The 19,793-nt window shown below is 47.9% G+C and overlaps 2 protein-coding genes and 5 non-coding genes across 10 annotated transcripts; 6 read left to right on the forward strand and 1 right to left on the reverse strand.

Moving 5' to 3' along the window:
• The first annotated feature begins 6,048 nt into the window (after nucleotides 1–6,048).
• NOP56 (NOP56 ribonucleoprotein) lies at nucleotides 6,049–13,983 on the forward strand. 2 transcript variants are annotated; one of them, XM_036419326.2, is made up of 12 exons: nucleotides 6,049–6,393; nucleotides 6,559–6,648; nucleotides 6,995–7,109; nucleotides 7,928–8,089; nucleotides 8,251–8,449; nucleotides 8,770–8,957; nucleotides 9,037–9,188; nucleotides 9,367–9,467; nucleotides 9,823–9,971; nucleotides 10,194–10,315; nucleotides 10,500–10,637; nucleotides 11,216–13,983. In XM_036419326.2, the coding sequence occupies exons 1-12, from the start codon at nucleotides 6,064–6,066 to the stop codon at nucleotides 11,564–11,566; spliced, it is 2,097 nt and encodes a 698-aa protein (XP_036275219.2). In that variant the 5' UTR covers nucleotides 6,049–6,063; the 3' UTR covers nucleotides 11,567–13,983. The 2 variants fall into 2 exon arrangements, with proteins under 2 accessions (XP_036275219.2, XP_045430141.1); XM_045574185.1 differs by lacking the exons at nucleotides 8,251–8,449; nucleotides 8,770–8,957.
• LOC118708582 lies at nucleotides 7,719–7,786 on the forward strand. Its single transcript, XR_004984648.1, has one exon. It is a non-coding gene; the product is annotated as a small nucleolar RNA SNORD110 (small nucleolar RNA).
• On the forward strand, nucleotides 8,519–8,650 carry LOC118708557. The gene has a single exon (XR_004984631.1). It is a non-coding gene; the product is annotated as a small nucleolar RNA SNORA51 (small nucleolar RNA).
• On the forward strand, nucleotides 9,531–9,616 carry LOC118708580. The gene has a single exon (XR_004984646.1). It is a non-coding gene; the product is annotated as a small nucleolar RNA SNORD86 (small nucleolar RNA).
• LOC118708541 lies at nucleotides 10,038–10,108 on the forward strand. The gene has a single exon (XR_004984616.1). It is a non-coding gene; the product is annotated as a small nucleolar RNA SNORD56 (small nucleolar RNA).
• LOC118708540 lies at nucleotides 10,360–10,430 on the forward strand. The gene has a single exon (XR_004984615.1). It is a non-coding gene; the product is annotated as a small nucleolar RNA SNORD57 (small nucleolar RNA).
• IDH3B (isocitrate dehydrogenase (NAD(+)) 3 non-catalytic subunit beta) lies at nucleotides 11,644–17,033 on the reverse strand. 3 transcript variants are annotated; one of them, XR_004984489.2, is made up of 13 exons: nucleotides 16,887–17,032; nucleotides 16,678–16,758; nucleotides 16,473–16,571; nucleotides 16,232–16,352; nucleotides 14,300–14,360; nucleotides 14,090–14,222; nucleotides 13,855–13,988; nucleotides 13,665–13,767; nucleotides 13,423–13,569; nucleotides 13,156–13,250; nucleotides 12,983–13,043; nucleotides 11,852–12,055; nucleotides 11,644–11,757 (listed from the first exon to the last, which is right to left on the reverse strand). XR_004984489.2 is itself a non-coding variant. In XM_036419328.2 (12 exons), exons 1-12 carry the CDS (start codon nucleotides 16,920–16,922, stop codon nucleotides 11,656–11,658), a joined length of 1,173 nt encoding a protein of 390 aa, XP_036275221.1. In that variant the 5' UTR covers nucleotides 16,923–17,033; the 3' UTR covers nucleotides 11,644–11,655. The 3 variants fall into 3 exon arrangements, 2 of the variants coding, with proteins under 2 accessions (XP_036275221.1, XP_036275222.1); XM_036419328.2 differs by lacking the exon at nucleotides 11,852–12,055 and having other exon boundaries at nucleotides 16,887–17,033; XM_036419329.2 differs by having other exon boundaries at nucleotides 11,644–12,055.
• Nucleotides 17,034–19,793: the final 2,760 nt, after the last annotated feature.

The following is a 19,793-nucleotide window of genomic DNA, read 5'->3' on the forward strand; positions in this document are numbered from 1 at the left end:
TGTGTGTGTGTGTGTGTGTGTGTGTGTGTGTGTAGGGGGGGGGGGAGGGGAGGGAGGAGGAAGACAAAGAAACAACAAAAATTATACCAAATAGAAAGCATATAAGAGGATTTAAAATACTAGTATATCAGGAATCAAAATAAATGCTGTCCAGCTGGTGTGGCTCAGCAGTTGAGCAGCTACCCAGGAACCAAGAGTTCACTGGTTCAATTCCCCATCACAGCACATGCCTGGGGTGCAGGCTTGATCCCCAGTAGAGGTCGTGCAGGAAGCAACGGATTGATGACTTTCTCTCTCATCAATGTTTCTTTCTCCCTCCTCTCTCTCTAAAAATCAAATAAATGCTAATGTAATAAAACTTCCGAATAAAATACAAAGATTATCAAATGAATATTTTAAAATATCATGTATTGCTTTGAAGCAGAGTAATTTCTCCTTTGGAAAACTGCTGTTTGAACCACTATGTTATTCTTAGACAGTCTTTTATTCTGTAGGTCAACTCTGTTATCTTTAGACTGTAAAATAACTTTTTTTTGCTTGAATAGAAAAGATAAACTTAATTGTCTGACCTTGCAAGCTAGCTATCTAACTGATACACTGATATTGATGCCAGGTGCCTGTATAGATGTTACTCAAGGTTATAGGTGTTTGTGTAGATATGATACTCAAGTTTACAAGTTATCTGTATAGATATGACAGGTTCTTGCTAGATATGATGTGTACTCAAAGTTACAAGCTGTCTATAAAAATAACTTACACAAAGAACTAGAAGGATATAAAAAGGAAATATTTCCTCCTGTGTTTGTCCAGAATTTGATAGAGGTAATCTGCTCTGAACCTTCACACAATAAAGATGACTCCTAATTGGCTCATTAAGGCATCTTGTCCCTTATCCCTTTTAGTTCCTAAGGAACAAAAACTGAAATACAATCTTTAAGGGCAAAATCACCAGGTACATGAGTACCAACCAACTTTGTAAACTGAGCTTGTTTTTGAGTGCTGAGGATTTCTATTGAAGACAGCTGTCTGCAGTACTATACCAGATAATTTATTCTTTAATGTAGTATTAGTTTGAAAAATGTAAATCTCATGGTTGTGGCACATGAGGTAAATACAGCATACAGATATCTCCATCACCAAATCATATCTGGAATAAGGGCCATATCAACCCAACCTCCAATTTCTGTTGGTGATTCAACCAGTTGACACATGTAAAACTAAGTGCCAAGCATTATGCTAAGTGATCAATAAATAACAAATATTATCACAGGTGTGGATAAGATCAAATATCCTCAGACTCAGGTTATGAACACAAACAGCATCAACTGAACAAAACTTTTACCATATAACTCTTTTTTTATATATATTTTTATAGTTGGTAGTATTACAGATATCTCCCATTTCCCACCCCCCTCCTTTATATCCTATAATTCTAATCAACTCTGAGCTTCAGAAGCTATAGCCAAAAAAAAAAAAAAGGAACACTGTGCTAGATGGTCTTCTTTCAATGCCTTGCATTCTTCTGTGTCCATGGAAATGATGTTGCGGCCCAGCCAGTGTGGCTCAGCAGCTGAACCAGGAGGTCACGGTTCCATTGGGTCATGCCAGGAGACAGCCAATCAATGATTCTCTCTCATCATTGATGTTTCTATCTCTCTCTCTCTCTCCCTGAAATCAATAAAAAATATATTTTTAAAAATCAACGTTGCACATATGGGTAACTCATTATCAAAAACTCTTGCAGGGTTTCTTTTCACTTTTGTAAAAAGGGCAAGCGAATTGCTAGAATCCCTTTAACTGTCACATTCACAAAATGTGTAAACGGCCGCCATCTTTTGACTATTTTGTGCAATTTCCTTTCTTGAAGGGTTTTATTTATTTATTTATTTATTTATTTATTTATTTATTTTTAGAGAGAAAACATTGACTTGTTCCTCTTTTTTAATATATATTTATTGATTTTTTACAGAGAGGAAGGGAGAGGGACAGAAAGTTAGAAACATTGATGAGAGAGAAACATCAATCAGCTGCCTCCTACACACCCCTCACCAGGAATGTGCCTGAAACCAAGGTACATTCCCTTGACCAGAATTGAATCCAGGACCCTTCAGTCCGCAGGCCGACACTCTATCCCCTGAGCCAAACCGGTTTTGGCAATTGGTTGACTCTTGTATGTGCCCTGACCAGGGATTAAACCCAAAACCTTGGCCTATCAGGACAATGCTCTAACCCACATGTGTCAAACACAAGGCCCGCGGGCCAAATCCGTCCCGCCAGGCCTTGCAATGTGGCCCGCACCGTGCTGTCATCACTGCACTCCGCTGCGTTTCCATCACAATGACAGTTTATGACTGTTCAGTAAACCATTCGGCCCGCGATTTAGGCTGGATTTTAGATTTTGGCCCCTTCTCTGATTGAGTTCGACACCCCTACTCTAACCAATTGAGCAGCCAGGCCTGAAACTAGTCACTGGAATTTAGGCAGTCATCCTCAGTTTAACCCCAAGGATAGTTCTGAGAAATGCACTTGAGACAATTTTGTCATTGTGAGAACATTAGAGAGTGTACTTAACACAAACCTAGATGGTATAACTTCCCATACATCTAGGCTATATGGTATACCACTATCATATATGTTAGTCCTCGTGTGGCACATGACTATAGCACATTCCATTTCCATGGTCCCCATTAGCATTGCCCATTGCTCAAAGTAAAAACCCTGGGTAAATCTATACCAAAATGACACAGTGAGCCACAGATTGGCCAGTGCTCAGCAAACTTATTATTCAACAGAGCCAAATATCAACAGTACAATAATTGAAATTTCTTTTGAGAGTCAAATTTTTTTAACTTAAATTTCTTCTAATGCCACTTCTTCAAAATAGACTCGCCCAGGCCATGATATTTTGTGGAAGAGCCACCCTCAAGGAGCCAAAAGCTGCATGTGGCTTGAGAGCCGCGGTTTGCCGACCACGGGACTAGGCTACGTAAAAGAGTTATGGATGCTACAGTGTATGATCCTTCCCCATGGGTACACAGTCCTATCTGCACAGAGAAAGAAAAGGACCCAGGTGCCTTGTGGCTTTAAAGCTGGAGTCTGGAGCATGCCTGGAAACACACAGCTCCCCCTCAGGTCTGTTGCCCATGAAGGACATTTTCCCAGCTGGAACATCACCTCCAAATTAATCTCCAACCAACACTGTGTAGTGAAGAGTAAGAGTCTCATCAGATTAAACAATCCATCCGGCCTTCATTTAAGGCTTGCTTTAGATTTTACATGCTGGATCCTTCCGTCTTTCTCCTACTACTGACCAGCATGACTCTTACACTTCTAGCAGGTTCTTTTCTTGTTTCTGGCATTTGCTTCTACTCTCTTTCCTTCATCTCTTAACAATCTACACATTCTTCTAATACTTAAAACTCCTCTGGCCATAGTCTTCCTCAGGAGCACTGGCCTCCACCGCCACCACCACCACATTACCTTCTGCTCTGACTCCCATACTACTCATTTCAGCACTTTGTTATATTCACTCTTCCAGGATTATAAAGTCTCTGAAGTCAGAGGCCAAGGGTTATTTTTATTTTTCTCCGAGATGTCTGCATTACTCTCTTGATTAAGATCTCTGTCCCAATGTCACCTCTTCACTGAGGGCCTCTATAGAACAATGCAATATTCCTTAACATTTATCAACATATTTATTTGATTTTTCATCTCCCCACAGACTGTAAACTCCAGATGATACTGACTTGGTTTGCTTACTACTGTATCCATGCAACTAGAAATACCTGGCATGCAATAGGCATTTGAACTGGTGAATTGGCCCTCCCAAATGTGGATGGACATCATCTGATCCTTTGGATGCCAGAAATAAACAGAAGACAGAGGAAATATAAATTAGTTCTCCCTCTGCTTGAGCGGAGACATTCATCTCCTCCTCTTCCCCTTGCACATCAGTGTTCCTGGTCCTCATGCTTTGACTCAGAGGAAGGTTTATTTATCCCAAATATGTTCGCTTTCAGCTAAGTAACTCTCAGTCTAATCCACAGAAGTTATACATATTTGTGTGTGCATATGTATTTCTACAATATATGTACACATATACTATGTATATGTTTACAAGGGCAGTGGTCAACAAACTGCGGCTCGAGAGCCACATGCGGCTCTTTGGCCCCTTGAGTGTGGCTCTTCCACAAAATACGTGTGGCTGCACATGTACAGTGCGCTGGAAACTTCGTGGCCCATGCACAGAAGTCGGTTTTGGCTCTCACAAGAAATTTCAATCGTCGTACTGTTGATATTTGGCTCTGTTGACTAATGTTTGCCAACTACTGTACTAGGGTATACATATTTGTATACAGATGTATGCTTAGCTGAGAAAAGTTCTACAAACCAACACCCCTTCCCTTGCTCTATGTGACATATTACTATTTCCTATTCTCTTTCATCCTTTCTTTTCAATGCTGGTCAAGAATGTCTAAACCCTGCAATCCATTAATGGATTCTGACTTCTTTGAAAGCCCCTACTTTAGCAGATAAGCACCTGTAACTCCAGGAATATTTAGGATTAACTATAGAAAGAATGAAGTAAAACAAAATCATAGCATTAATATTCTCCATTACATTTTGAAACCACCTATTTGATTTGGTATTTATAACATTTAAGAGAATTTAATATTATAATTTTGCAATTCTATTTTAAAATGTGAAATAACTGATTTAGACCCATGATTTTAAGTGGATATATGTAACAGAATTTAATCTTTTCAAGCAATATTAAGATTTTAATATTTACCAGCCATATAGTTTAATATACATGGCTTCCACAGTGAGCTCAGGCCCAGTGGTTGAACTTAAACCTATGAACCAGATCAGGGCTCGGTCTCCAGTAAGGGCATGCAAGAGGCAGCAGATCAGTGATTCTCATCATTAATGTTTTATATCTCTCTCCCTCTCCCTTCCTCTCTGAAATCATATGTGTATGTGTGTATGTATATATATATTTTTATTATTATTATTTTTTTTTTTTTACAGAGAGGAATAGAATTAGAAACATCAATGAAAGAGAATCATCAATCAGCTGAGCCAAACCGGTTTTTTTGGCTATATATATATTTTTTTAATGTCGTAACTGAGTGGGGGGGGGGCGCGAGGGAAGTGAACTCAGTAATTGGATTTTGTCAAGTAACTTAATTGCTTAAGAAAATAAAATATATTAACTTTATAAATGTACTTCTGTATGGAAATTAAAAAAAAAAAAAAACCTTTAGGAAAAAAAACACCTTTAGCCCTAGCTGGTTTCACCATTTATGTTTCTCTCTCCCTCTCTGAAATATATTTTTTAAGTTTAAAAACAAACAAATCTCTTTAACCCGATGGGCGTGGCTCAGTGGTTGAGCTAATGAACCAGGAAGGAGGTCCGGGTTAGATTCCTCTGTTTTGATTTTTCGGTTGGGGCTCCATGCTGGGTTTCGGGCTCTGGGGCGTGCAGGAGGCAACCGATCAGTGATTCTCTCTCATCATTGGGGTTTCTATCTCTCTCCCTCTCCCTTACACTATGAAATCAATAAAAAATAATTTGAAAAAAACTTAAGGGCCCTTCAACGGGGCAAAGCAAAACATGTTCGAGCAAAAGGAAGTGTGTTCTGCTCAAAGGGAACAAGAACCAACCTAGAAAAAGGTGGGATCGTCTTTCTTTTCTACTTCATCGCCTGCCATCCTCGTTAAAAAACAAACAAACAAACAAACAAACAAAAAACCCACACACACTCAAAATACTATTTAAAAGCATAAAACCAGCCACCAGAAGTGTCGTTTCCTTAGGGTCTGCGCCAGAATGCCCAGGCCCCGCTTCCGCTCCGGTGAAGAAAGGGAGCGCTGCCCACGGGCCTCCCAGGAGGGTCGGCCCTCAGAGGGAGGCAGGGATGAGGGGGTCCAGAGGGTGTGGGGCGCAGGGAGGTGTCTGGGGCCCGAGGCCACCTGCGCTGCGGACGGCGAGCTCGGCATCCGTTTCCTGTGCAGGGCCTCCAGGCCTGGCTTCCCCTAGCTCTGCGGCCCGCCGTTTATATGATGAGAATAGGAGGGCCTGGACTATCAGCCAGAAAAGCGTTTTCAAAACCGTTTTTACAGCCCACAAGGCTCGGACCAGGCCCATGCGGGCGGCCCGGTCCCGTGCGGGCGCTGCGGAAGAGGCCGGAAAAGCCACCCGCCGGCACTCGCGCCACCCCCGCGCCCGCCGGGAGATACCACACGGCGCACCCCTCCGGCAGCCCGGAAAGGTATCGTCCCCGGCCTCTGATTGGTCAGCGGGGGCCGGAGGCGGGGCTTCCGGAGCCTGGTTCCGCGCGCCAGAGCCCGCTCGCCGCATTGCGAGCCGGGCCAGGAGCGGGCGCCATGGTGAGGAGTGGTTGTGGTGTGCGAGCCGGGTGAACGCCGCGGTTCGGGCCTTGGTTCGGGTCTGGGTTCGGGCCCGAGCCCTGGCCGGAGCGCGGGCCTGCCGTGGGGGTGGGGCCGGGTGGACGCGAGGGCCGGATTGGCGCTGACGCCCGGCTTCCTCTCCAGGTGCTGCTGCACGTGCTGTTCGAGCACGCGGTCGGCTACACGCTGCTGGCGCTGAAGGAGGTGGAGGAGATCAGCCTGCTGCAGCCGCAGGTGGGTGCGAGCGGTGGGCTCTCGGGCCGCCACGACCCCGGCATGCACCGCGCGCTCCCACGTGGCCGACCGCGCGCCATGGGGTAGGAGCCGAGCCGGAAAGCTCCTTTGCCGAGGATCCTTATCTGCCTCCGTGATTAGAATCGCCTTAGGATCATTTAGAATTCTCCCACCCTGAGCCACGAAGAAGTAACGGGATTTAGGGTCCATGATAGGTTCGTTCCCTTAAGCGTTGAGTCGGCTCTTAGGTCTGACCAGGGCTGAGAGCCGCCGCTTTACTGCGCCCTACAGGCAGGAGGAAGGAAGGAAGACACCTACCCTTTCTCCCCTCCTTCCTTTCCCCCAGGTGGAGGAGTGCGTGCTCAATCTGGGCAAGTTCCACAACATCGTTCGTCTCGTGGCCTTTAGTCCCTTTGCCTCATCCCAGGTTGCCTTGGAAAATGTCAATGCTGTGTCTGAAGGTGAGTAAGCCACCTCCGGGGAGTTCAGGAAGATAAGCCAACATATAGGCCCCGCCATTGTCTAGTTCTTTTCCTAGGGAGCTTGTGATAGTATTTGCCTTTCCTCGGCTAAATTGTTACACATCTGATAGGTTCTGGGTAGTATTTGGTGTGTACAGGATGTAATTTAGAGTAGTCTTACTAAAAAAAATTTTACCGATTTTTACAGAGGAAGGGAGAGGGGTAGAGAGCCAGAAACATCGATCAGCCACCCCCTGCACACCCCCCACTGGGGATGTGCCAGCATCGAAGGTACATGCCCTTGACCAGAACCAAACCTGAGACTCTTCAGTCCACATGTCGACACTCCATCCACTGAGCCAAACCGGCTACGGCTAGAGTAGTAGTCTTAACAGACTGGCTCAATATCCGGTGGGGGGAGGGAGGAGTATGGTAGGCTAAATGTTATATTTAAAGCACATTGCCCGGCTTGCCATCTTAGACCTTTGGTTCCAGAAGGCAGATTGGGAACTAAATATTTTCATGGTGCTTCGGAATGTGTCTTAAGCTTTCAGTTATGCATTTCACACTTGTACCTGAGTTCTGTACCTCCCGTGGTTAATGCAGGCTTTGCAGTGATGACTTGAATCTGTCAATCCCCTGAGTGCAGTCACTGATGTCTCTATGCTTCTGAGCAAAGCCACAAGCGGGAGGGATCTAGGCAAACCATCCCAGCATGCTCTGCTGGACCAGTGGTCTGTCAAGCAACAGTTGAAGTGACAGGATCCCTTTTGTGATTTAAGCCGTCTGTTAGTGGGAGCTGTTTTTTTTGCCCTGAGGTATTGTTCATGAGGACCTCCGCCTGTTCTTGGAAACTTACCTGCCAACCAAAAAGAAGAAAGTACTCCTGGGAGTTGGGGACCCCAAGATTGGTGCTGCTATACAAGAGGAGTTAGGGTACAGCTGCCAGACTGGAGGTGTGATAGCTGAGATTCTTCGAGGTGAGACTGTCCATTAACTTTTATGCCATTCTTAATTGAGGGGAGGGTTCTGGAAACAGGGTGCCTAGGGTTGCTTCTGGGTAGCTGTCCTGCTTGGCTGTTTCCTGTGGGTGCAGGAGCTAGCTCAGCCTTCCCTTGCTCATAGTCTTGCCCTCCTCTAGGAGTTCGTCTGCACTTCCACAACCTGGTGAAGGGCCTGACTGATGTGTCTGCTTGTAAAGCCCAGCTGGGGTTGGGACACAGCTATTCTCGGGCCAAAGTTAAGTTTAATGTGAACCGGGTGGACAATATGATTATACAGTCCATTAGCCTCCTGGACCAGCTGGATAAGGACATCAATACCTTCTCCATGCGTGTCAGGTAAGGGGAGGAATGGCTTAGCTCATTTTGGATCCTGAAATGAGGACTGGCTTCTGTGGGGTGGGGCTGGGCCTCCTGGTGCTTACCACAGGCTGTGTGCTTACACTGACTGTACAGAAATAGGAGGCAGAGTAAACCTACCCCATATACACCTCAGCTCAGGCTCTTTGTCTGGTCTGAATTGTGAATGGGGAGACATTGAATCAAGGAGGTCTGGGATCTGTCTTGTTTTCACTTCTTCTGGGCAAGGAGTAGATGGTAGCTATAGGTTTATTTGATACGTGGCAGTTTGGCCAGGGAGTGATTTTTGCTCTTTGCAGGGAGTGGTATGGGTATCACTTTCCTGAGCTGGTGAAGATAATCAATGACAATGCTACATACTGTCGCGTCGCTCAGTTCATTGGGAACCGAAAGGAGCTGAATGAAGAAAAGTTGGAGGAGCTGGAGGAACTAACAATGGATGGGGCCAAGGCTAAGGCTATTCTGGATGCCTCACGGTCCTCTATGGGTCAGTACAGAACCTGGCAGCCAAAATAAGGTATGGGACTGACTATCTGGTCCTTACGTTCCTCCTTGGTGTCCTTCAGGCATGGACATATCAGCCATTGACTTGATAAACATTGAAAGCTTCTCCAGTCGTGTGGTGTCTTTGTCAGAGTACCGCCAGAGTCTGCACACCTACCTGCGATCCAAGATGAGCCAAGTGGCCCCCAGCCTGTCAGCCCTAATTGGGGAAGCAGTGAGTCATGGGGAGCAAAAATGGGAGGATAAGGAATGTTATGGTTGTATCTCCATGCTGCTCTGTTTCTTGATCCACCATGTTTTCCCCGTGACTTGATGGGCAGAGGTAAGGCGGGATTATGCAGCTGGTAGGTTGGCATATCCAGCGTCTGTGACTAATTCCTTGACTCCTCCAGGTAGGCGCACGTCTCATTGCTCATGCTGGCAGCCTCACCAACCTGGCCAAGTATCCAGCATCCACAGTGCAGATCCTTGGGGCTGAGAAGGCCCTGTTCAGGTACCAGTGAGGGCACCTGCCCGCACTCAGGTGCCACTTCTGGTGTCCACTACTTGTTTGGGGAATCACAGTGATGGCTGACCAGGGCATCCTGACCTATACAGGCCTCTGGTGTGGGGGTGATGGCCTGTCCTGGTATCTGAGTGATTCCCAGGGCCCAGCAAAGGGACCGAGTTTCCAGGTCAGCGACATTGGGTGCCTTCTGCCTTGGGAGCTATGGGTTGGCTTGAAGTGGGTTAGACCCACCCCTAGCCTAAGGCTCACTCTGGAGATGGAAAGGGGAGGGGAGGAGCTGCCTGGCTAATAGGGTTGAAATTTCCAGTTGTAAACTCTCCACTGAATGTTATTCTCCCAGAGCCCTGAAGACAAGGGGTAACACCCCAAAATATGGACTCATTTTCCACTCCACCTTCATTGGCCGAGCAGCTGCCAAGAACAAAGGCCGCATCTCCCGATACCTGGCAAACAAATGCAGTATTGCCTCGCGAATTGATTGCTTCTCTGGTATGGTTGAGGGAGTGGCATTTGTGAAGAGGGGGCTGGGAGGGTGTGGGGGAAATACCTTAGCTTCTACAATGATGGTAACATTTTTCGTCAACAGCAGTTCACCTAGTGAGTGTTGATACTTTGGGTCTGAGTGAAGCTGAGGGTAGAGGAAATGCAGAGGATGAGTAGTTGACCCTTTAGGAGCTGACAGGCTTTGTTTACCCACACACACCCACCCAGAGGTGCCCACAAATGTATTTGGGGAGAAGCTTCGAGAACAAGTGGAAGAGCGGCTATCCTTCTATGAGACTGGCGTGATTCCACGGAAGAATCTGGAGGTCATGAAGGAGGCAATGGTACAGGTCAGTTGGGGCTTTGCCAGATGGGGCTTGGCACAGCTAGCTGTTGGAGGTGATGAACCGTCTTGGCCTGACCTTGTAGAGTGGAGGCAAAAAACTGATTTAATGAGCCTGATCCAATGAAGCCAGGAGGGAACCTCTGTGTGGTCAGAGGTCTTCAGAGCCTTTCAGCACTTGCTTTGGCCAGGCAGAGGAAGCGGCTGCTGAGATTACTAGGAAGCTGGAGAAACAGGAGAAGAAACGCTTGAAGAAGGAAAAGAAACGGCTGGCTGCAATCGCCCTTGCATCTCCAGAAAACAGCAGCAGTACACAAGAGGAGTGTGAGGTCAGTAAGTAGGCAGAGCCTGAGTGAAAATCCTGGGTTGTAGGATTTTCAACTGTAGAACAAAGGATGTGACCTCAAAGTCATAGTTCAGGCCTTTGAATTGAAACAAGGACTTGAAACCTCTAAAACTGCCTCTTGATTCTATAGGAAGGAGATAGGTGCTGAGAGAACTTGAACAAGAGCCCAGAGAGCTGGTTGTAGCACACTGGTTCCCTGGGCAAGTGTGTTCTGTCCTCGGCTGCCTGCCAGGAGTCCTCAACTGGGGGTAGTGTGCATTCCTGCTGTTTGTTCTTGGTTTCGGCTGTGTGTCTTCCCTGGGATTTTCATAGCGCCCAGTTTGCCAAACAGTATTTCAGGGTCCCCTATGGAACTAGGCATGGTGGTTTCATTGTGACCAACATGGTGGGGTTTTCTCTTACGGGCTTAAATAATTCTCTCCACCTTTAAGTGGGAGTCACCTTTGGGGCGGATTTCCACCAGTTTTTCTGCCCTATTTAATTGCTGGAACTTGAATGGGGTGGGGGCTGGAAGAGTTGATACAGTGAGGGACACCATTTCATGCCCATTTCCCCCTTTAGGAACTAAATGAAAAACCTAAAAAGAAGAAAAAGCAAAAGTTCCAGGAGAATGGAACAGAAGACCCACCTGTTTCTTCACCCAAACCCAGGAAAAGGAAACCTTTGCCCACGGAGGAGTTAGTTAATAATGAACGTGAGGCAGCTACCAATGGAAATCTTCCCAAGAGGAAGAAATCTCTAACCCAACCAGAACCCGTTAGTGAACCCGAAGAGGCAGCAAACAGGAGTGTTCTCAAGAAAAAGAGGAAACTCTCTTTGAAGGAGGAGCCTCTCAGCAGTGGACCTGAAGAGGCTGTTAGCAACAAGAGCTCAAAGAAAAAGAAAAAGCTGAAGCTGGCCCAGGAGGGTTAGAACGGACAGTACCCTGGTGGGGCATAACCACAGTTCCCCACCCCCTACGTCCCAATAAAAGAAAAATCACAGAGTTCATTTGTCACGTTTTATTTGACACCTTTACTTGGGTGTGGTTGGGACAGGGCATCAATGACAGCCTCAGTGAAGTCTCGGCAGGTGGCATAGCCACCCATGTCAGGAGTTCGAACCTGTGGGGGAGAATTGTCATCACCCCTGTGACCTGGGCCCATCCCTACCCTCCCCCCATCAGTTTCCCTCAGGAAGCCAGCCCCAGGATAAAACCTAGGCTCTGCCCAGGTGATTATGGTCTAGAGGTTTAAGAGCTCTTCTCTGGTCCACTGTACTGAAGGGAGATGTAGGTAGTATGGTCCTCGTGAGGTTGAAGGGAATAAGGGGGCTCTAGCCCCCATAGGGGTGCAGGTGGCCGATGACGGACTGGATGAAGTCGGTTGTGGTGCTGTAGCCGCCCATGTCTCGTGTCCGCACCTACAGCCACCACCGGCAATAGCCGTGGGAAAGAAAAGAGAGCCCATGAAGCGGGGTAGGGCACTGTGATGGAAATGGGAATCCAAGATGGGATAACAGCCAGAAGACAATGCAGCAGATGCAAGAAAGTTGCTAGGTTTGCAAGAACATGGACTTGTCCACTCAGGTCTTCTGAGGGCCAGAGTCACTATTAAAGCGATACTGCAGCCTGGACAGAATGGATGGGAGGCTGAGCAGGAGAGAAGATAGGAAATGTAGACTGGAGACAGGATGAGATGCCCTGGAGACAAGTAGAAGGAAGAAAATGACGGATGGGCTTCCAGGGTGGAGGTGACTGACACCCGTGCCTCATCCTGCCTGCTACCTCCCTCTGCTCCATCCCCATCTGCTCCCCCTAGATAAGAGAGCTACAAATTCAGCATTAAGATGCCCAGTACACCTGGCCAGAGTGGCTCAGTTGATTGAGCACTGTCCTGTGTACCAAAAGGTTGCCAGTTTGATTCCCAATCAGGGCACATACCTGGGTTGCAGATTTGATCCCCGGCTGGGGCAAGTAAGAAGGGTAATAGATCTTTCAGCATGTCCTCGGGTGAGGATTAAAAAATAATAAAAGTTGTCCATAAAAGAGCCAATGGATGGAGCAGGAAAGGGAATAGCAGATGGGAACTGAAAGGCAAAAGAGATCTAGAGCAATGGTCGCCAACCTTTCAGATCTCATGGACCACCAGTGGTCCACAGACACCGGTTGTTGACCATTGATCTAGAGGATGAAACAGCCAAGAGAGGAGAAGTGAAGAGCAGCCCTGAGAGGGAAGGGCAAGATCAGAGAGCAGATGTTCTGGGGACCTATAGGGAAAGGAGACCCCAATTCAGGTTACCCAGAGAGTAGTTCTGAGGCCTTGAACCCCACAGCCTTTCTAAACTCACCTTGCCAACTTTGATCACCTTCTTCACTGCATCTGCAATCATGTTGGAGTGATATTCTAGACTGTCAATGTAGAGAGGAACAATTTGAGATTTCCCCCCTCATCAGGCCCCAATTTCACCACCTGTGCTCCCTCTCACCACCTGGCCGCCTCCTCCAGCCCACCACAACCTACTTGAGATGTCGCAGCATGTTGGAAGCTGACAGAAGCATGGCTGTGGGATTGGCTATATTTCTGCCCACTGCCTGGGCAAATGGATGCCGGGCACCCTGTGAAAAGAAGGGCAGGCCAGAGTCACTGGGAGCAGACATTCTGCAGAAACTAAGATCAAGGAGAAGAGGTTAGGCCAGGTACACTGAGAGGAGGCATGGGATGAAACGATCAGGAGGAACCTGAGGTCAGAGAAGGGCACACAGAACTAGAGGAGGTGACTTCACTCACCATCTCAAAGACTGCATACTCTGCACTGTAGCTCTCACCAGGTACCACACCAGCTCCCCCAACCAAACCAGCAGCCAGATTGTCAATAATGTTCCCATAGAGATTGGGCATCACCAGCACATCAAACTGGTAAGGATTCTGCACCAGCTGGAAGGGAGAAATGTGGGCATGGAGAAGAGAAGCAAATTCCATTGCCTGCCTCCCTCTGCACCGAGAGTGTGTACACACAAGGAGAGCCTTACCTGCATGCAACAGTTGTCTATGATCATTGTCTCAAACTTGATTTTGGGGTACAGTTCAGCAATTTCCTCACAGCACTGCAGAAACAACCCATCCCCAAGTTTCCTAGGGGCAAAGGGAACAGATTTAGCCAAGAGAGTGCAGGGGTCTACCTTCCCAGGAACCTACCCCACGCAAAGCCATGTCCCTCACATGATGTTCGCCTTGTGAACAGCCGTGACCTTATTCCGCCCCTTCTTAGTGGCATAGTCAAAGGCGAATTTTGCAATCCGTTGAGATTTGGTTCGAGTGATAATCTTCAAGCACTCAATCACACCCTTTGCACTCTGGGCAGGAAGAGAGAATTAGCTGAGTGATACTGGGAAGAAAGGAAGAGCTATGCCTCTCCCACCTTCACCCCTGTGCTCCCCAATTTCTAGGACCTCACCTCATGTTCCAGAGAGCTGTATTCCCCTTCTGTCTGCTCTCGAATGATCACCAGGTCTAGATTGTTGTGTCGAGTCTTGTACCCAGAAAGTGACTTCACATGGACTACATTGGCAAACAAGTCCAACTTACGCCTGGGGGTGGGTCAGAGCCATCAACATTGTGCCTAGAGCCCTAGAATCCCTCTGACCCATTGGCCCACCACACTTACCTCAGTCGCATATCATAGGAGGTTAGATCCCCCTTGTACTCCATCGGGGTGTGGATCTTTCCTGCACAAACAAAGGTGCAGGAGTGGGGAAATGTCAGGCACAAGCCACACCCAAGGAAACTCAGATCACTGTCCAGTCCCCTCAGTGACAGAATGCAACTCAGACTCCCATCTCCCGCTCCCGATAATGACCTTTAAACTCTGGAGGGATGGGGCAAAGGAGAATAATGCAGAAACATTTTGTCTAACATTTTTATTTTTAGTCACATGTATGTTGAAACCTCAAAGTGACGTAAGAGGAAGACAGAATATTTTTTCATGTTATCAAAGAACCTGGGCTTAATATGTTGAGAAACAATGCTAAGGGATCTGTGACCTTTCTTGATGTTTGTGTCTACCTATTTGACATTTTCTCAACCAACAATTATTGAGCATGAACTATGTGTAAGGAAGGTGCCAGGTATATCAACCAAAAGCACAACACATACCTCACAATAGTGAGGAAAATAGATAATATAAAGGATATGGTTTTTAAAAACCATGGAGAAGCCCTAGACAGTTTGGTTCAGTGGAGAGAGTGCCGGCCTTCGGACTGAAGGGTTCCAGGTTTGATTCCAGTCAAGGGCACATGCTTGGGTTGCAGGCTCAATCCCCAGTAGGGAGCATGTAGGAAGCAGCAGAACAATGACTCTCATCATTGATGTTTCTATCTCTCTCTTTCTCTCCCTCTCCCTTCCTTTCTTAAATCAATTTTTTTAAGTATATTTTAAAGTAAATAAATAAACAACATGGGAAAGGACCTTAATGACATACATAGAAACACAGAAGTTCACTGCGGTAATATCAGAAAATATCACGGAATGACTGGCACTTCAGCCAGACCTTAGGTAAAGTGAGTGTAGTAAATTGAACTGTAACCCCCAAAATGATATGTCTATACCTCAACCTATAAATGTGACTTTATTTAAGAAAGTGTTAGGAAAAAAAAGAAAAAGAAAAGAAATAGTGTTTGCAGATATAATTAAGAATCTTGAGATGAAATCAACCTGGATTAGGGTGGGCCCAAAATCCAATGACAAACCCTTAAACAAAAAGAAAAAAAAAAGAGTAGAAATAGATACACAGACACAGAGAGGAAAAAGCCAGATGAAGACAGAACCAGAGACTGGAGTGATGCATCCACAAGCCAAGGAACACCAAGAGCTGGAAGAGCCAAGGACGATTTCTCCCTTAAGCTTTCAGAGAGCCCTGCCAAGACTTTAACTTTGGAATTCTGACCGCCAGAACTGTGGAAGAATAAAATTTGTTATTTTAAGCCACCAGTTGTGCAACAATTGGTTATGACAGTCCTGGGAGTGAGGAGGACTCTGGCATGTAGCAGCAGAATATTCTGGGCAGAAGGAACAGCATAAATCAAGGTAGTATCAATACATATATTTGGACACTAACACAGCCTAGTCCATAGCACAGAATAATTGCTGTGGAAATGAAGGCAGAAAAGCTGAGAGTCACTGTATAAAGAACTCACTGTCCTATGCTAAGGCTGGGCCTGGCAAAGTCATGCTGCTCTTCCCAAGAGAAGAGATGCAGAAAATAGACTGCAAGGGCAGAACTGAAAACCAAAAAATCAAATGAGGAGATCCAAGGAGGGAAGCGGAGAGAAGACAGAAAAGAGGTGGCCAGAGTAGCATTCTAAAAACACAATTAACAAGACAACAATTCACGGTGTAGCCCCATGACAGACGCCGAATTCCTGTGGGAAGAGCTCACATGATCTCTCAACTCCTGTGTTCCAGCTGGAAGGAACCAACAATGGTCAAGAACCGATGGGAGCTCAGGGAGAGTTCATGTAGTCATATGTGTCGAGGGAAGCTGAATGAATTTTTTTCCCCCATTTGATTTTAAATGACACGTAGAAGAGGGCACACATACCAATGAGGGCCACCTTGTTCTCCTTCATGGAAGTCAGAACTTGCTCCAGCTTCTCCTCAGAAGCCATGTTCTGCACCTCGCTCAGATAATGCTCCTCAAACTCCACTGGGACACTGGCAGCCTTCGGAGGCAGGTCCCAAAAATGACAGGGTCAGGATCAAATACGTTCTTTCCAAACCGCCTCCCACCCCCACCCCACCCCACCTCCCGTCCCTGCCGCTGATTCCCCCGGGCAACTCGCCTTGAACACCTCCTTGACCGCATGCATCAGTTCGGGCCCCACGCCGTCTCCCGGCACCATGGTCACAGGAAAGGCGCCCTCCACCTTCACGTCCTCGGCCTGCGAGCGGGGCCATCAGAGATGGTGGGAGAGTAGGAGCAGGAGCCCGGGAGAGGGGAGGAGGGCTGGGAGCCGGGGAGGGGACGGAAGGGGGCCTTGCGCTTACCTGGCCCCGCGAGGCGGAGCGCGAAACGGCCGAAGTAGCCAGGCCCCTCCATGCCCCCGGGCTCGGGGCGGCGACCAGCGCCTGCGGAGGGACACGGCCTGTGAGTGATGTCGGCCCAGGCCCTCGCCCGGAACGCTACCTGTGATCCGGTAAAACCGCTCCGACCCCCGCCCGGCCGCCCGCCCGGCCTGGCCCGCTCCCCGCCTCACTCGGGTCAGCCAGCGGACACTGCTGAGAGCCGCCATGTTCTTCGCAGGAAGTCGCGAGGGAAGTGACGCGACAGCCTGAGCGGCTCGGCACCCTGACTTCCGGTCAGTCCCGGGGCCCTGGAGGGCGCGCTGTTCCTCCCGCCGGCTCCCCGCACCTGCTCGCCTTTCCTTTCCGTCCTCTTCTGCTTACCCCCTCCCAGGAGACGGGCGGAACACACAGCTGCTTTCTTTATTGCCTTTTTTTTCCAGCCGCTGTATTTAATTTATATTGAAACGTCAGCATAACGTGAATGGATATGCTGATAATGTCAGATTTGATGTTTAACGGGGACCTGAATGGGATGCCGCGGGGAAACAGGCGGCTGTGGGCAGGGGAAAGGGCCTGATGAAGGGCGCTGATTGACTCCAGCGGAGGAGATGACTGTTCGGTAGGAAGTCGGACCTGAGCGGCGGCGGGGAGGCCTGCCCCGGGGTCCACGAAGGAAAACCAGGGGGCCCTCCTTGGTCTGTGTGCCCCCGGAGCAGGGCTCGGACCAGTATTGCCTTCGGATCCCTCTCCCTACGGGCGGCCCAGCAGACCGCCAGTAGGCAGGTTCGGAGCCAGCGGTTTTTGGCGCGAGCCCAGAAGAAAACGACATGACCTCAAAGCCAATGTGACCTTTCTAAGGCCCCGGGCTAATTACAATGAAATTTGCATTTGGTTTTGACCCCGCCCTCTGGGTTGTAGATATTCTAGATAAGGGCAGGCCCAGAAGAAAGATAGTTTCTGTTAATCTCCCCTGAATGCTTGTGAAAGGCCCCACCCAGAAAACCCCCCTACCAAGCCCAGAAATTCGGAGCTTCTCTTGCATTCTCTCACTCTGTCCCTAAGGAGCAGGCACCTGCCATTCCTTTTCCCCTTTCCTTCCTCCACAGGCAGTACCCCCCAATCTCTGAGGGGCCCCATGAGACTTGCAAGCAGGGGAGAAACCGATAGCTACAGCTCCTCCCAGACTAACCCCCTGGACCTGTCTCCAAGGCCCCTTTTCTCTGACTTCCCAGTGAGCTAAAGCAGCCTAGCCATTGCTGGCTCCCATGCCCTCTCGACTGGCCTGCTTCTCCTTTGGAATGTATCTTCCATAAACCCCATTTTGCTTTGCTTTTATTTTTGTTGACCTTAAAATCTTTTCTTGCCTCGATGAAAAGAACCAAGGTCCCAGCCAATAACCCCAATCGGTAACAAGACCGTCACTGAAGGACATTGTGTCCTCCCATGAGCTTGGTGAGTTCACTGATGAATTCACTGATACTGCCTGAGAATGGGGAAAGTTAGTCAGAACCCTTGAAAAGTTCCTTAACCAATCTTTTGGGTTGGGGAGGAAGTTTAAACCATCTTGATTGTTCCTTCTAGCTCTTATAGAGCATATGTGAGTGTTCAGTGTGAGGATGGGTGAATTGAATGTCAGTTTCCTAGGCTTACACAACTGAAGTATGTGCCCTTATCCGAAATCATCCCCAAAACCCTTTGGTCCACAGGCTGATGCTCTGACTACTGGCCCAAACCAGCCAGGACAGTATACTACTCTTTTTGATCAGCTTACACATCTATTTAAGTCATTTGCATCTGTCATCTTTTTTAAAAAATATATTTTTATTGATTTTTTTACAGAGAGGAAGGGAGAGGGATAGAGAGTTAGAAACATCCATCAGCGGCCTCCTGCACGCCCCCTACTGGAGATGTGTCCACAACCGAGGTACATGCCCTCGACCGGAATCAAACCTGGGACCCTTCAGTCTGCAGGCCAACGCTCTATCCACTGAGCCAAACCGGTTAGGGCTGCACCTGTGATCTTAAAAGAGTTTTCAGTTCTCTCTGTTTCTTCTGCTATCGCCCAGTTTGGGCATGAGGACTGAGACACAAGGCTTTTTAAAAAGAGACAGGTGTAACCTGGAAGTGGACATGTGGTAGGAACTATTGGGAGAGGCAGTTGGCCGTGGTCCCTGAGTGTCCCTGTGTATCCTTGCTGGCTATGCCAAGAATGCAAGGTCCTAACTACTCTTTGCCCACACTATTTCTCAGACTTGTATTTGCATTGAGCAACCTAGGGGGATGAGGTAGTACCTCCCTCTAGGACTAAGAGCAAGCTCACTTATTCCCTGCTATAAAAGAGGTGGGTTCTCGCTGAAGCTGGTTTGGCTCAGTGGTAGAGCGTTGGTCTGCGGACTGAAAGGTCCCAGGTTCGATTCCCGTCAAGGGCATGTACATTGGTTGCGGGCACATCCCCAGTGTGGGGTGTGCAGGAGGCAGCTGGTCGATGTTTCTCTCTCATCGACGTTTCTAGCTCTCTATCTATCTCCCTTTCTCTCTGTAAAAAATCAATAAAATATATTTTTTAAAAAAAGAGGTGGGTTCTCCAAACTCCATATTCCTCAGATGCAACACAAACCCAGCATCTCCTGGGCCCTCCATGTAGCCCAAGTGTGAGAGGAAGGAAGCCAATGTGAATATTATGCTGTGTTGCTTGCTGTGCCATGAGTAATAAAGTCCTTTGTTTCTGACCCAGGAGTCCCCTCTTGCTTGGCCAGCATCCATGGAATAGTAAGACTGGTTGTTATTAACTGATCAGCAGGGGAAACTCAAATGCCAGGCCCTGACTGTGGCAGCAAGGATGGGATGTGACAGAGACATGGCTTTCTGGAAGAGGAAGGCCAAGAACCCTGGGGACCAGACCAGAGGTTATGAAAAGACCCCCTCGCATAGGTTAGTGAATCTTCCAGATGGTGGGTGGCAGGCTGAGGGTGACTGGAGGGAAGGTCTCACACCGTCCTACCGTTAATGAGGCCAAGCAGTGGGAAGCAGATGGAAACAAGCCACCTGAGCAGTGCTGTGCTCCTGCTCACTCCTCCATGCCACAGGTGGAAGGGCTG

This window comes from Pipistrellus kuhlii, unplaced genomic scaffold (genome assembly GCF_014108245.1).
Source record: "Pipistrellus kuhlii isolate mPipKuh1 unplaced genomic scaffold, mPipKuh1.p scaffold_m20_p_6, whole genome shotgun sequence".
NCBI lineage: Eukaryota > Metazoa > Chordata > Mammalia > Chiroptera > Vespertilionidae > Pipistrellus > Pipistrellus kuhlii.